The sequence below is a fragment of the Rhipicephalus microplus genome, unplaced genomic scaffold (genome assembly GCF_043290135.1).
Source record: "Rhipicephalus microplus isolate Deutch F79 unplaced genomic scaffold, USDA_Rmic scaffold_14, whole genome shotgun sequence".
NCBI classification, from domain to species: Eukaryota; Metazoa; Arthropoda; class Arachnida; order Ixodida; family Ixodidae; genus Rhipicephalus; species Rhipicephalus microplus.
In genome coordinates, this window is record NW_027464587.1 from 11459373 (window position 1) to 11474601 (window position 15229).

At 47.4% G+C, this 15229-nt stretch overlaps 1 protein-coding gene across 1 annotated transcript; it reads left to right on the plus strand.

Moving 5' to 3' along the window:
* The first annotated feature begins 1083 nt into the window (after nt 1-1083).
* On the plus strand, nt 1084-9820 carry LOC142784479 (uncharacterized). Its single transcript, XM_075882857.1, has one exon. It carries the CDS (start codon nt 7146-7148, stop codon nt 8913-8915), a length of 1770 nt encoding a protein of 589 aa, XP_075738972.1. The 5' UTR covers nt 1084-7145; the 3' UTR covers nt 8916-9820.
* The last annotated feature ends 5409 nt before the right edge of the window (nt 9821-15229 follow it).

The window sequence follows — 15229 nt, forward strand, 5'->3', positions numbered from 1 at the left end:
ACGTCAGCCAATCTGAGACTTTGTTTACTTCTTGTTCGTTTTGCCCGCATGCGCCTTAGTTGTCGTTTCATGTGAATAATTTTTCGCGAAACCCATGGGTTCATTCTTTGAACCATTTTTTTTTCGGTCAGGTATGTAACGTTTTATTAGTGTGTGTACAGTTTCTTTAAACCTTTTCCACGCATCATCAACCGTTGAACTATTGCATACAGCAATGCGCTTAAAATCTTCATAATCAATGTCAAAAAAGTCCAGAATAGAAACATCATCCGCTCTAGAGTAATTGGACACCAGTACAGACTTTGTCGCTTGCGCTTCATGACGCATGCCCAATAGCTGAAGAATCACTATTCTGTGATCTGAAATACCCTCCATCACTTCACAAGTGTACTTTTCTTCAGCCAGTGATGGACTCAAAAATACAAGATCAAGTAAAGAGCCACCCTTTTCGTGTACTCGTGTGCACTCCTACAACTTGAACCATACTGAGCGAGAACACCCCATCTAGGAGAGCTCGGGATGGTAATACATCAGCCTGACCCGCTTTATACTCCACCCAGCTAATATGCGGAAGGTTAAAATCACCGGCCATTACAATTTTTCTTTTTGAATTCTGAAATTCGCTATGTAAGAAGTCATTGAAAGCTAGCATGTAGTCTTCCGAAGAATCGGGAGGACGATACAATGCAATGAATGTGAACGAACTGCCGTATAAAGTCATGTCACATGCAATACATTCAATTTTATTTTTTTTATTTATTTACAAGATACTGCAGGCATGGAGCCCAAGCAGGAATGGTACAGGCAGTAAGGCAAACAAGCCAAGCATCACACAGCATACAATAATCCAATCATCACACACATACAACAATAATGCAACCAAGCTTATCATAACAGCAATGATTTAAGTGGGATTGCGAGAATCGCATTTGCGTGAATCGCAAAGGGAAACAACATGGCACTGAAAGTAAGCAATCAACAAAAAGGATCAGTGGATAAAAAAAAACTGCAAAACATTTTTACATCCCCAGGAAAACATGTGCGTCAATAGAATCTGTCGACAGCAGGGCGGCAAACGGTAAATTGTTCCACTCACAGATTGTGCGCGGGAAAAACGAAAATTTGAAGAGATCAGTTTTGGAGAAATACGGAGTTAAGGCAAGGGAGTGTGAATGACGACCGCGCCGTGTTTCCAGGCGACTAATGTAGGGGCTGTGATCAAATAAGAGCTTTCCGGTTAACTAATTGGTACAGTAATTTTAGCCTAAATGATTTACGTCGTGATTCTAATGTTGGGATACCATGTCTTTCCATCAGGGCAGAAACGGAGTCTGTTGTACCGTACATACCATAAATAAAGCGGACGACCCTTCTTTGAATTCTTTCGAGGCAGTCAATATTGGTTTTAGTGTGAGGATCCCAAATAACGTAGGCATATTCAAGTTTCGGTCTAACTATAGAAGTATATGCTAAGTATTTAACCTCAGAGGGAGCTGTTTTGAGTTTGTGTCGTAATAAACAAAGTTTACGGAAAGCGGCAGCGCATATGTTAGTAATGGGAGAGTTCCAACTTAAGGTACTGGTTAATGTTACGCCAAGATATTTGTGTTCATCTACTTGCTTAAGCGGTTGGTCACAAGTACAATAAGAGAATTCAAGGGGGTGTTTCTTTCTAGTCATTCGGAGGTAAACTGTTTTGTCATGGTTTAATTGCATGTTATTAGTTTTACTCCAAGAAGCAACGTTTTCAAACGCCGAGTTTGACGCAAGTTGGTCCTCGATGCTATTAATTTCATTAAAATGTATACAGTCATCTGCAAAAAGACGTATTTGGACCGGACTGTTTATAACCTTAACAATGTCATTATAAAAATAAGGAAAAGTAAAGGGCCTAGCACACTTCCCTGCGATACGCCAGACGTAACAGGGAGAGCGTCAGAAGTGCTTCCACTAATGTCGACGTACTGTCTACGGTTGCTTAAATAGGCAGTTAGCCAAGAGACGATGAACGCTGGAAGCCCGATTTGAACTAATTTATCGATTAACTTGTCTTGCGATACGCGATCGAAGGCCTTACTAAAATCTAAGAGAATGAGGTCAACCTGTCCCCCCTTATCAAAAACTGAAGAAGCGTGGTGAACAACTGTAAGTAGTTGAGTGACGGTCGAGAATCCCTTGCGAAACCCGTGTTGAAATGGAGAAAGGATTTGATGGGTATCTAAAAATTGTGTAATGAACGTAGCAACAACGTGTTCAAGTAACTTACAGGCGGATGATAACATAGAAATGGGTCTGTAGCTGGGAATGAAGAGTGGGTCGCCTTTTTTGGGAATAGGTACGATACGGGCTATTTTAAAATCAGAAGGTAGCGTAGCCGCATGAAGAGAAGATTAAAAAATAAGTACAAGAAATTTCGTTAAAGTTTCAGCATAACGACGGAGAAATGCGTTCAGAATGCAATCGGGCCCTGGCGTCGATTTGTTTTTTAATCGAAGTAACATATTCAAGACACCATTGTGCGAAACAATATTGACATCAGGGTATGAAGCTACTGAATTACTCTGTTTCAACTGAGACTGCGAAAATACGCTATGGAAAAACAAATTGAAGGGATTCGCGATTGCTCGAGGATTAGTCAATTTAGAGCCGTCGACTGAAACTTCAGTTATGTTTTCATTGCGCTGTCTAATAAAGTTCCAGAATTTATGTAGTTCCTCTCTTAGGAAGTTCGGTGAAGTAGTGTTAAAGTAGAAATTTTTGGCACGAGTAATAGCATTGTAAAGGGTAGTACAAATTTCGGCTAGTTGTTGAGGCGCTGTACGTTTTTTTCGCAAGCGCTTGGCTTTGCGTTTAAGGTGAGTTATAGATCTAGATATCCGGGGCGTATATTTAGCGGTCTTCTTAACTTTATAGGGTACAAAGTTTTGCAAACAGAATAAACACGTATTTTTAAATTTATTCCAAAGGACTTCAACATCGTGATCAGTGAAATTTGGCCAGGTTTTTTCAAAATACTCAGTAATTGCGGTGTCATTAGCTTTGGCAAAGTCTTTCGCATTTTTTAGAGCTGGACAACATTTGCATTTTTGAAATAAAGAGAAATGGATGCAAAAACAATTTTGTGATCATAGAAACCATGTTCCACAGACACGTGGTACTTTTCGAAAGATCTGGGCAGGAAAACAAGGTCAAGTAGAGAGGATGAATTGCCACAAACTCGGGTTGGTTGCAGAACTATTTTGACAAGGTTGTGTGAAAACACAATGTCTAGAATGTCGTCACTGTGACAAGAATCGTGTCTTGTTTTCAAGCGGTCCCAATCAAAGTTGGGCAGATTAAAATCCCCTAGGACGAAAAGCTTATATTTACTGAATGAGGCCAAATGAGATCGCAAATTTACAAGAAAATCGGGCCCAGAATCAGGCGGTCTATACACAGCGATAACAATGATTACTTTGTTTCCGAAAGAAACCCTTCAACATAGGCTTTCAGTATCTGGCGATTGCGCTAGAAGGGATGTTTTGATACTGGTTTTTAAAATCACTGCAACACCCCCACCTCTAGTTGGCCGGTCTCTTCGAAATATTTTGTAACCTGGCGGAACTAAGTTGTCATCAGGTGAAGCCATGTTTCCGTAATGACGGTCAAGTGTGGGCTATGACATAACAAAAGGGCTTCAAGCTGGGCCGTTTTGTTAACGAGACTCCGGGCATTTAAGTTAACGACCCTGATGGCAAGTTCAGATGACTGTCACAGAGCGGATTGGTTAGGATTGTTACTGTTACCATCGGAGGACGTGTCTACGACGTCAACCGGGAGAGTTTCAATGCTAATCACCCCACTGGATTGTGAAGAAGCGCCGTTGATCAGAATGAGTGGGGATTATTTGCCGCTGATTAGAGTTTGCGTTCCAGATAAAAGTATCGCCGTCAACGGGCAGTTTATCATGTACGAGGTGGCGAAGAGCCTTCTGTGCACTCAGTTGATCTTTTACAGATAATCACAACACCACCCCCCCTGATTCCGTGATCTCTACGATAAGCTATACAGTTTGGAGGAAGAAACTCGCAGTTTTCAATGCATTCATTCAACCAAGTCTCAGTAACAATGAGTACATCTGGTTCATACTCGAGCAAAACACTTTCAGTGGCTGAAGTTTTATTCAAGACGCTGCGCGCGTTCAGATTAATAACCGTCACTGCATCAGAAGTAGTGCCCACGTTCCTGGATTTTCATGTGGTTTGAAGATTATCAGCAACTGAGCATGGCTTCCGTGAAACGGTGTTTTCGTCCCAGAAAAATGCATCCCTGTTCAAGTACAGTTTGTCATGAACAAGGCGCACGCGCGCACCGCTTCGTTTTTCTTCTTTTGCACTCTCCCATAGGCGCTTGCGACAATAAAGTACGCGTTTTGAAAAGTCTTCACGCACCGAAACACCTGTTCCTTTCAATTTTGAACACTTCATCAAGATATCGCTTTTTTCTTTGGAGTTGTATAAGCGAATTATTACAGACCTGGAATGATCTCGCCTTTTTCCAAGTCGATGTATGCGTTCTACACTACATGGACTTACACCTATTACAGAAAAAAAGCTTTTGGTTTACAGTTTCAAACAGTTCGTAGGCTGATTCATTTGGTCTCTCAGGAAGACCATAGACGATCAAGTTATTTCTTTGTTGCCGATTTTCCAGATCGTCGACCCTCCGGGAGAGCACAGCCACTTGCTCAGTTAAAGCAGAAACCGCTTCTTTAGTTTCGGTCAATTTTGGAAGGGATGACTCAATCATAGACAGTCGTTCTCCAAATTTTTTATGATGCTGCCATTATCTTTTACTCCCTTCTGAAGCGCACGTTGATCACGTTTTATATAAGCAAGTGTCTTTGTCTGTTCTTTCAATGTTTGTCTGTTCTTCAATTTACGTGGGGTTCCGCTCAAGCTGCCGCTATTTCTCACCTAAACACCCTCCTCACGACTCCACGTATATTAGCCCACTTTGACCCGTCTGCTCCGACAGAAGTCCAAACCGATGCGCGTGGTCACGGTATTGGAGCCGTCCTAGCCCAATGCCAGCGGAGACACAAACGAGTTATCGCCTACGCTTGCCGCCTTCTCACAGCTGCCGAGCGCAACTATTCAATAACAGAGCGGGAATGTCTTGCTCTTGTTTGGGCAGTCACAAAGTTCCGCCCATATTTATATGGCATGAATTTCTCTGTAATAACGGACCACCATGCGCTATGTTGGCTTTCGTCACTGAAGGATCCTACTGGCCGGCTCGGCCGCTGGGCTCTGCGACGGTGACGTACAAGTTCGGACGCCTACATCAGGACGCAGACTGTCTGTCCCGCTACCCGGCTGCTGAGTCGAGCACTATGCCTGACACCGACACTGAGCCTTGCGTCTATTCCCTTTCGCAAATGACATGCATCGGTGACGAGCTGCGCCATGATGCGTCCTTGCGTGCTATCATTGAGCGCCTCGAATCACCATCTTCCCATCAGTCCCATCGCTCATTCGTGCTCCACGATGGTGTATTATACCGCCAAAGTTTTGAGCCAGATGGACCGGCCCTGCTGCTTGTCATTCCGAAACACCTTCGCTCCGAAGTTCTACATGAACTTCATGACCTTTTGACTGCTGGTCACCTTGGTGTGTCACGAACTTACGACCGAATACGCCGACGCTTCTTTTGGCCAGGGCTTGCACGCTCAGTCAGCAGACGTTGTGGCTTGTGAGAAGCGCCAGCGCCGCAAAACACCATCGACACTTCCCGCCGGATGCCTTCAACCAACTGACATTCCGTCAGAACCGTTCTTCCGCGTTGGTTTGGACCTACTTGGCCCTTTCCCCTTGTCTTCCTCGGGTAACAAGTGGATAGCGGTGGCCACCGACTACGCCACGCACTATGCCATCACACGAGCTCTTCCAACAAGCTGGGCCACAGATGTCGCCGACATCCTCCTCAAGGACGTGATTTTGTAACACGGAGCTCCATGGCAGCTGTTTACAGACCGTGGCCGCACCTTTTTGTCGAAGGTCATAGCCGACATCTCGCAGTCTTGTAAAACGAGACACAAGCTGACTACGTCATACAACCCGCAAACCAATGGACTCGCGGATCGTCTAAATCGAACTGTTACAGACGTGCTCGCTAAGTATGTTTCTACCAACCACACCGACTGGGATCTCGCGTTGCCGCACGTCACATTTGCCTAGAATTCTTCGCGCCATGACACTGCTGGTTACTCTCCGTTTTTTCTGCTGTTTGGCCGAGAACCAACATTGCCTCTAGACACCGTCATACCATCCCCTTGAGTACTGACTAGTGAGTTTGCCATGGGTGCTATCACTCGGGCCGCTCACGCACGCGAAATCACCCGTACTCGCTTTCTGACCTCTCAAGAGAACCAGCAGCGTTTGTGCGATCAACGACACCGTGACGTGCACTTCTTACCCGGTTTATTACTGCTGTGGACCCCTACCTGTCAAGTCGGCTTGTCGAAAAAACTTCTTTCCCGCTGCACAGGTCCATATTGAGTCCTTCGTTTGGTTACTCCTGTGACATACGAATTGCCCCTGCTGCCTCATCGTCTTCTACTGCCCCACAGACCACCAATATCGTACATGTGGCACGCTTGAAGCCTTACCACTCTCCCGCTGACGTTGACATCTAGATGCGCCGAGACGGCGCTTTTGCCGCCGGGACTATGCTACATGCATGTTGACATTTTGTGGGACGATGCGCGTGTGTGCCTGACGAAGAGGACGAAGAGTGGTCTCCGCTCGGTGTCTGGTCTACCGGTCACGCCGCTGCTGCTGCTTGGTTTGAAATATATTTTTGACCAGGGGGCCAGGGAGTTCGGATGTGCCTCGCATCAGCTCCGCGGAAAGTTGTTTGGTCTGGTGGAAATTGTGCAGTTACAGCAAACAACTCCTATAATCGCCTGCCTGAAGTTTTCTGGATCATCTAGACCACGACTTCAGGACTGTGAGTACGTTTTGGGGCATTTTATGGCTATTTTGGTGTCGACTGCGTCTCCGCCCGGCAAAGCCTAACGCTAGCGGTGAACAAACGCGGCGGCTCGGCGGTGGCCGACGCCCCCGGCGTTCGCTTCAGAGCCCCGTTGTGGAGACGCGACGGCAATGGAGGTGACCGTGGAGGGTACTGAAATTACCCCTGAAGAATTTAGAACCGCTGACTGGATCACGAAAGTTGGAAAACATGTTAAAGAGCTGCGTGACGCCGCTAGAGGTGACAGACAGGGACGCCAAGATGGCAACGCCCGGGCAGAAAGTGGAGCCGAGCCCGGCGAAGACAGGAAGAAGACGGCGGCTGCGAACGCAGCATACAAAAAGCTGGGGCACAAGATCGCGGAGCGCTCGATTGCGTCGTACCTACCGCGGTTGCCGGCGAACGACTACAAGATAATCATTCGTCCGAAGTGCGGGCTGGCGCTCACAAAAATTCCGAACACCAGGCTCAGTGAGGCGGTGCGCATGGCAGCGCAAATTCCGTGGATTAAGGGACAAGAAAAGGAAGTGTTCATTGTTAACGACAAGCAAGGCACCCTGATTTTCAGCACTCCAGACATAGACACTGTCTGGAAGGTGACCAGGATTAAGTCTATCAAGATTGAAGGCAAGAGCTATGACGTCACGGCGTACCTCGCGCCGCACGAGGATAGCGGGCGGGGTGTGGTGCGCGGCATCGACCCGAGATTGTCAGTAGAGGAACTGACAGAGGCTTTCGACAACTCAAGGAACCCGCCGATACTTGGTGTCAGGAAGCTGGGGAACTCAAGTTCAGCGGTCATCATCTTAAAAAATGAGACAGTGCCCAGGTGGATGTACTGTTACGGCGTACCGCTGAAGTGCGTGCTTTATAAGAAACAATACGAGGTGTGCTACCGATGTGGCCAGCTAGGACACAGATCGGACGTGTGTATCAGCGACCATGTTCGCTGCCGGGGATGCGGAATGACAGCTCCACCCGAGGACCATGCATGTGAGCCCAAGTGTAAGCTGTGTGGCAAAGGTCATCTGACAGCAGATCGGAAATGCAAGGAAGCTTTCAGGACCCCTTATACAATAAAGAAGAGACAGTGGGAGGTCTGGCGGCGAATGGAAGGAGAAGAGCGGAAGGCGAAAGACGCCGATCCACAAACGTGCAGAATGGAAGAGATCAAAGAACGGTCCAGGAGCCGGTCGAAGCATCGAAGAGGGTCAAGAGGAAGAGCAGGTTCCTTCCCAAGACTACCGGAAAGACAAGAAGGAGAGCTGCCACCAATGACTGGTCCAGTAAACGAGGGGACTTCCGGCAGTGCTGTCCTCAACAGTGGGAGACCCACGTCGCCGAACCGCAAGGTGGGTTGGGGAAATAGGGCCTCCCAGGATAAACGCGATGAAGAAATGGTCACCATTAAGGAAGAGAATCGCATGCTTAAAGAGCAACTAGCAATGACGAGTCGGCAAATAGAGCAGCTTCAAATAGCTATTAAGTCGTCTAACACAACACCGGTTTCCCTACCACGAATGCCGCAGAATCAAAATATAAATATGCCGGAGGAGCAGAGCGCTACTCCGCCTCCAGCAAAAAAGAGGGCAAAAGAAGCGGAAAAGCCCGTAATAGATGAGAACGTAGCGACAGTGATAGACATGAAAATAGCGCAACTGGAGGCAAACATTGAAGCCAAATTTACCCAGGACGATGAATGGCGTAAGGCCTTCGAGAAACGAATGTTCAAGATGTTTCAAAATCTGACACAGCAGTTGCATCAGCGGGATAATAAACTTACCGAAAAACTTAAAACAGAATTCGCGAAGAGGGATCGGGCGTATGAACAGCTCGCCCAAGAAGTATTAGGCAGGCCGATGAATCACCTTAGTGGCAATCATGGCTCACAGATTCAGTAAGAACACCGTTTGGCAATGGAACTGCAGAGGCTTCACGTGCAAGCGTGCGGTTCTGCAGGAATTCCTGAGGAAGGGGGATTGACCGGATGTTATAGCTTTACAGGAATGTGGGAGAAAGGCGACATTGCCGGGTTATAAATCCTATGTAAGCGAAGGCACGAGTACGCAGGTGGCCACCCTGGTCAGGCGAAACGTTACGGTGGTGCAGCATGACATTGGTAATGCACACATCGACCATGTTCTCATAGAACTAATACCCCAAAAAAAGAAAAACGCTAGCTTGTTCGTATTAAATATATACAGCTCTCCCAGACAAAGGCGATGCGACTTTGGGGATCTCTTCGCTTCTACGCGACGTAAGAGTAAGAACAACCCATTGCTGATTGTCGGTGACTTTAACGCTCACCACACGGCATGGGGATATAAGCAGGCTTCAATTAAGGGCAGGAAATTGTGGGATGACATGCAAACTCATAATCTGGAGTTAATAACCGACGCGTTGCAGCCAACGAGGAAGGGAAATAGTGTCGCGGTTGATACCACACCCGATCTTACCCTGACGGGGAGCGGCACTAGTGCCACGTGGTGCAACACAAACGAGGATCTAGGCAGTGATCACATGATCATAGAAATAGTGGTAGAGGGAGGCCCGGCAACACCTCGGAAACGAAGGGTAGAGGCCGTAAATTGGGACTCTTTCAGGGACCTCAGGGGCGACCCGACTCCCATTTCCGACATTGCCGAGTGGTGCGATGGGGTGTTACGTACTGTTAAGGAAGCCACTGAAGTGGTGAAAACCGAGGAGGACAACGAAGTGGTAGACACGAGATTAGTAAATCTTTGGAAGAAAAAGAAATCTTTGGAAAACCGACTCCAACAGAGGAGATGGGATCGGAGTATCAGGAAACAAATAGCGGCTTTAAACAGGCAAATCGAAGAGCACGCCATCACGCTCACGAAGAAAAGGTGGGGAACGTCTGTCAGGAGATGGATTGAAATCTAAGTACGTCCGGGACGTGGCGACTTCTTCGTCACCTTTTAGATCCGGAGAGCACGAAGACAGCGTCTAAACAACAATTGGAACGGATGGCGCACCAATTTGAAGGCACTAGGAAGGAACTCTTAGAAGAAGTTCGGAGCAGATAAATTAATCCCGCCGGATCCGAACCTCTCCCAGATTATGGAGGGCGGGAAAACGCAGCCTTAGACGCCCCTATCTCCCTGGCTGAGGTGCGAGCAGAGATTAATCGGCTAAGGACTAGATCAGCGGCAGGGCCGGACAGAGTGACTAACAAAATGCTCCGTAATTTAGACGATAGGTCCATCGCTAACCTAGCAACGTACATGGAGGAGTGTTGGGAAAAAGGGACGATACCGCAGGAATGGAAACTCGCAAATGTAATTTTCATTCCTAAACCGGGTAAAAAACTCGGTTTCGAGAATCTTAGGCTGATATCGTTAACGTCTTGCGTAGGTAAGCTCATGGAGCATGTCGTTCAGACGCGGCTCAATAGGTACATGGAAGACAATGGTATGTATCCGGACACCATGATCGGTTTTCGACCCGACTATCAGCGTGCGACGTGATGCTACAGCTCAAGGACCAAATTATAGACAAGCCAACGCGAGACACAAAAGTTATCGTGGGTTTAGATGTGGCAAAAGCATTTGACAACGTGAGGCACGTATCAATCTTGGAGAATCTGAGCTCCCTGAACGTCGGAAAGCGACTTCATGACTACGTCAAGGACTTCCTTTCGAACAGGACAGCCACTTTAAAAATCGGGGAAGAATCCATCGAGGACATTAAATTAGGCAACAGGGGGACACCTCAGGGCTCGGTGTTATCACCCACCCTTTTCAACATTGTGATGTTGAAACTGCCTGAACAGTTAAAGGATATTGAGAATTTAAATCACACCATTTACGCGGATGACATAACATTATGGATGAACAAGGGCAGTGACGGCCAAATTGAAGGCTCTCTGCAAATCACCATTGATAAAATCGTGGAGTACCTGGAGCCCAAAGGACTTAAATGCTCGGCCGAAAAGTCGGAAGCACTCTTCCTCATGCCCGCCGGAAAACGGCGGCTCTACAACAGGCCTGAAGTGGGCATCCACTTGTATGCTAACGGCGCAGAGATCCCCGCGGTCGACAGTATCCGTGTCCTTGGACTAAGGATTCAGGCGAACCGTAAGAATTCTGAAACTCTTGCTAGGTTGGAAGCCAGTTCTAATCAGACATGTCGTCTCATCAGACGAATAGCAAACAGGCATGCTGGGATAAATGAGGCGAACCTTCTTAGATTAGTGCAGACCTTCATAATAAGTAGGATAGTGTACGTGGCACCTTATTTAAAATTAAACCAAGCGGAGCGGGGCAAACTCGACACCATTATCAGGAAAAGTGTGAAAGTCGCGCTCGGACTTCCCCCAAACACGTCAACTGACAGACTTATGAAGTTGGGGGTATCTAACACACTCGATGAGCTAATTGAGGCTACTGTGACTGCACAACATCAAAGACTACTCGGATCTAAAACGGGGAAAGCAATATTAAAGAGATTGGGCCATGAGCCCATGCGCGAGCAAGCGCGTTCAAAAGACATACCGATACAGATCAGGGACAGGATAAAGATACCTCCGCTACCCAGAAATATGAACCCTAACTTTCACGAAGGCAGGCGTAAAGCCAGGGTACAGGCATTACAATCTAGGTACACTGGTCGACAGGACGTCGCGTATACAGACGCTGCGGAATATGAAAGCAAAGCGGCACACACGGCAGTGGCGGTCAGGGGAGATGGTGGCCTAATTGCGTGCTGCACAGTACTTGGTGTCGAGACTGTAGAGGCCGAGGAAGTGGCCATAGCTTTGGCCATCAGCCAAAAGGGGATCAGGGTGGTCATCAGCGACTCCAAAAACGCTGTGAGAAATTACGAATCGTGAAGGGTGACGGAGACTGCCGTCCGTATATTAAACATGGTAGGAGTACCCAAAGAGCAGATTCTGCTTGTCTGGGCTCCAGCTCACCAAGGACTTAGAGGGAACGAGGAGGCTCATTCCGTCGCCCGAGGTCTCACCTACCGGACGACCCCAGGAACCTCCCAAGTTACCGAACAAAGAAGCGAGTATATGCGCACATACCATGAAATCGTCGCACACTACAGGTTGAATCGGCATGTATACCCGAGAGCGGACAACTCACTAAGTAAGAAAAACGAGGTTTTGTGGCGAAAGTTACAGACCGGGGTTTTTCCAAACCCCGCACTTTACAGCAAGTGGCACCCCGCAGTTTTCCAGTCCCAGTGGAAATTTTGTGATGAGGTAGCGAATTTGGTCCACATGGTGTGGACATGTCCAAGTCAAAACGATGGTTCTCACACTGTAGAATCCTGGGAGGCCCTGCTCTGCAGCCCAGATCCCAACGTCCAGCGCGACATCATCAGTCAAGCCCTTGCTGCTGCCGCGTCCCAAGGGATTCCGGCCGACAGCTAGGGGCAACGGGCCATGCCTGAGCAATTGACTGACCTTTTAATAAAGTTTTTTCTCTCTCTCTCTCTCTTGAAATATATTTCATCCACAGCCTCATCGATACCGCGGCTCTTCTCTTCCGCAGCAATATGAAGTGAGTGCAGGTTTCTTTGGTGCATGCAAGGGGTCGTTATCTTTCTATTTTGCATGATATGTGGTAAGGATCGCTTCTTGCAGAAAATGCTTTGCGCACGCATAATGAGTTGGCTGCAAAAAAAAAAAAACAGAACTGTAAGCTCTCGGAATTGCTCGTCGCCACTTATCCAAGCGCTCTGGTTGACGCGGGGCCTTGAAAAGCGACGCACGCTCTGTACAAGCTTCCGATACCCCGACTTGCAATGCGGGACAAAACATCACTTGCCCATTTCAAAGCGCAACCAGTGACAAGGCAGCTTGCGCGTACTCAGAGTCATATTCACAAAGAGTGAATCAGCAAAACAAATGCACGGCAACGCTCAGGCACAGAGCAAAGCGTTTCTAAATTACAGAATTCTATGCACACAAACTTTCAAAAATGTTATTTTGCGCGCGAATTTTGAATTAGCACCGTGGGAATACTTGGCACGCCAGAGTCGTATATCCCCATCTGTGGCACGCTATACAGTAGTGCCATCTCAACTCGCGCGACGGAAAGTACTCGTAGGTCAAGGTCATTGGCGAACACTATGTACCCTTGCCCTCTCCATTCGCGGAGTGGCGAGTGTCAGCACCGAACTTATTCTTACACTGTGCTGTAGGCGTCTAATTGTCTTCAGAAGATCACGGAAGCATGCCAGGTGTACAGAAAGCGACGAGACATACACACGCACGCACAAAAAAGTGCCACCAAACACCGGCACGGCACGCATGAAAATGCAGCGGTAGTGGAGCCAGCGGAGAGCAGCCGGTTTACTTGGCGCATGGCCACAGAACACCTATAAAAGGTTGTGCAGAATTGATATGGCCTCGACAGAAATGTCATGTGCCAAGAAGAACATGAAAGTAGCAATTGCACAATCCAAGGAACATTTTTTAATAGCACACTCGCTCACTTTCTAAACAACTCACCTCGTAAGCTTTGGCTGTTTTTCAAGGAAGCGAATGAGGGAATTGATCTTATAGTGAATATAAAAGAAGTAATCACAGAAAAGTCAGATATAGCTGCAAAAATCAATCAATTTTTCCAATCGGTTTTCGGTAAGAACCAGGGGGACAATGAGGAATATGAATCTAGTACTACAGTGACACTTCAGGAAGATGACATAATATTAACCGCGAAGGCATCTTCAATGAACTACAGGTTTTCCCGTTCAATTTAATCCAACGTCAGCTAAATTATTCTTGGCGCCAGTCAATTTAATCCAGCCGCCACTGAAATTACTTCTTGTGCCATTCATTTTAATTCAAGTGCCACTGAAATTAATCCAACTGCCAGCCGATTTAACCAGACGCCAGCGAATTTAATCCTGACGACATCGTGACTTCAAAGCGACCCAAAAATTTCGGAAATGCGTGAAATGAATAGCTTTGGAGTGAATTTAAGAGGAAAAACAATGAATGAGTCACTAGTGACATAATGTGGCTTGCGCGACTTCATCACGCCTATCACCCGCGCGAGCACTATTCACACCTTCGACATGCATATTGAAGGGAACGCCGTCCACACAGTAACAACTTAATACCTATTGCCCAGACCAATGATCTGATCACTAGTGACTTGACTCAGGTGACATCATCACGGATATCGCCCACGCACGCAATGTTTAACCTGCTTCATGCATATCAAATGAAACGTAATCGAGAGGGTAATAACTTGAACGCTGTCACTCGGCCTAGTGACGTGATCACTAGTGACTCGCGTGACGTCAGCACTCATGCAATGGCTCATGCACTCATGCAATGGCTCTCTAATGTGTCTCTACCTTCAGAAATCGCAGCAGTGTTAACCATGGAAGTGGTCGAAGTCGAAGGAACTGAGATCGCCCCTGAAGACGCCACCCACGAAGTCGGATGGATCTCTAGCCACTGAAACAAGCAACGCAAGCATGCATCGAACGCTCCGGCATTGCCAACTGGCCAGGGAAGCGCGTCCGATACCCCAATGCTGAACAGATCTGCCCAGCGTCTCCCTCGCAAACCCAGGCAACCGCGTCTGCAAGATGATCACGTAAAAGTTGTGATTCGCCCGAGGGACGGCCTCGATGTCTCCAAAGTGGGGGAAGCACAACTGCGCGAAGTGGATCTGCACGCAACACTACTCAAAGAGAACATTTACCGCACACGCGTTGAAGCTAATCTCATCGTAGTAAGCACACCTCATCTATCCAACGCAGAAATCTACAGTCGCATCTCCAAACTACAGGTGGAAACTGAAACCTAGGACGTTCGAGCCTACGTTTCTTCACCTGGGAACACAGCAAAGGGAGTGATCCACAATATTCCCCCGTACGACTCTCCTGAAGACATCTCAGCAAGTCTTGTTAATGACCGCAACCCCACGATACTACAAGCTCGCCGAATGGGAAAGACAAACACGGTACTCATTGTATTCGATGGCGACCAAGTCCCTTTCCATGTCTACTATCGAGGAGTCGAATACAAATGTTACCTACATAAGAAGCGCACCGAAGTCTGCGACAAATGTGGGGCAGTCGGCCACCGCTTGGATGTCTGCCCCAAACCAAATGCCATAATCTGCACGCTGTGTGGCACGGCCAACCCTGCTACTGCTCATCCATGCACCCTTAAGTATCTTCTGTGAGGCCAAGCCCACCAGACAGGTGACAAAACCTGTCCTCA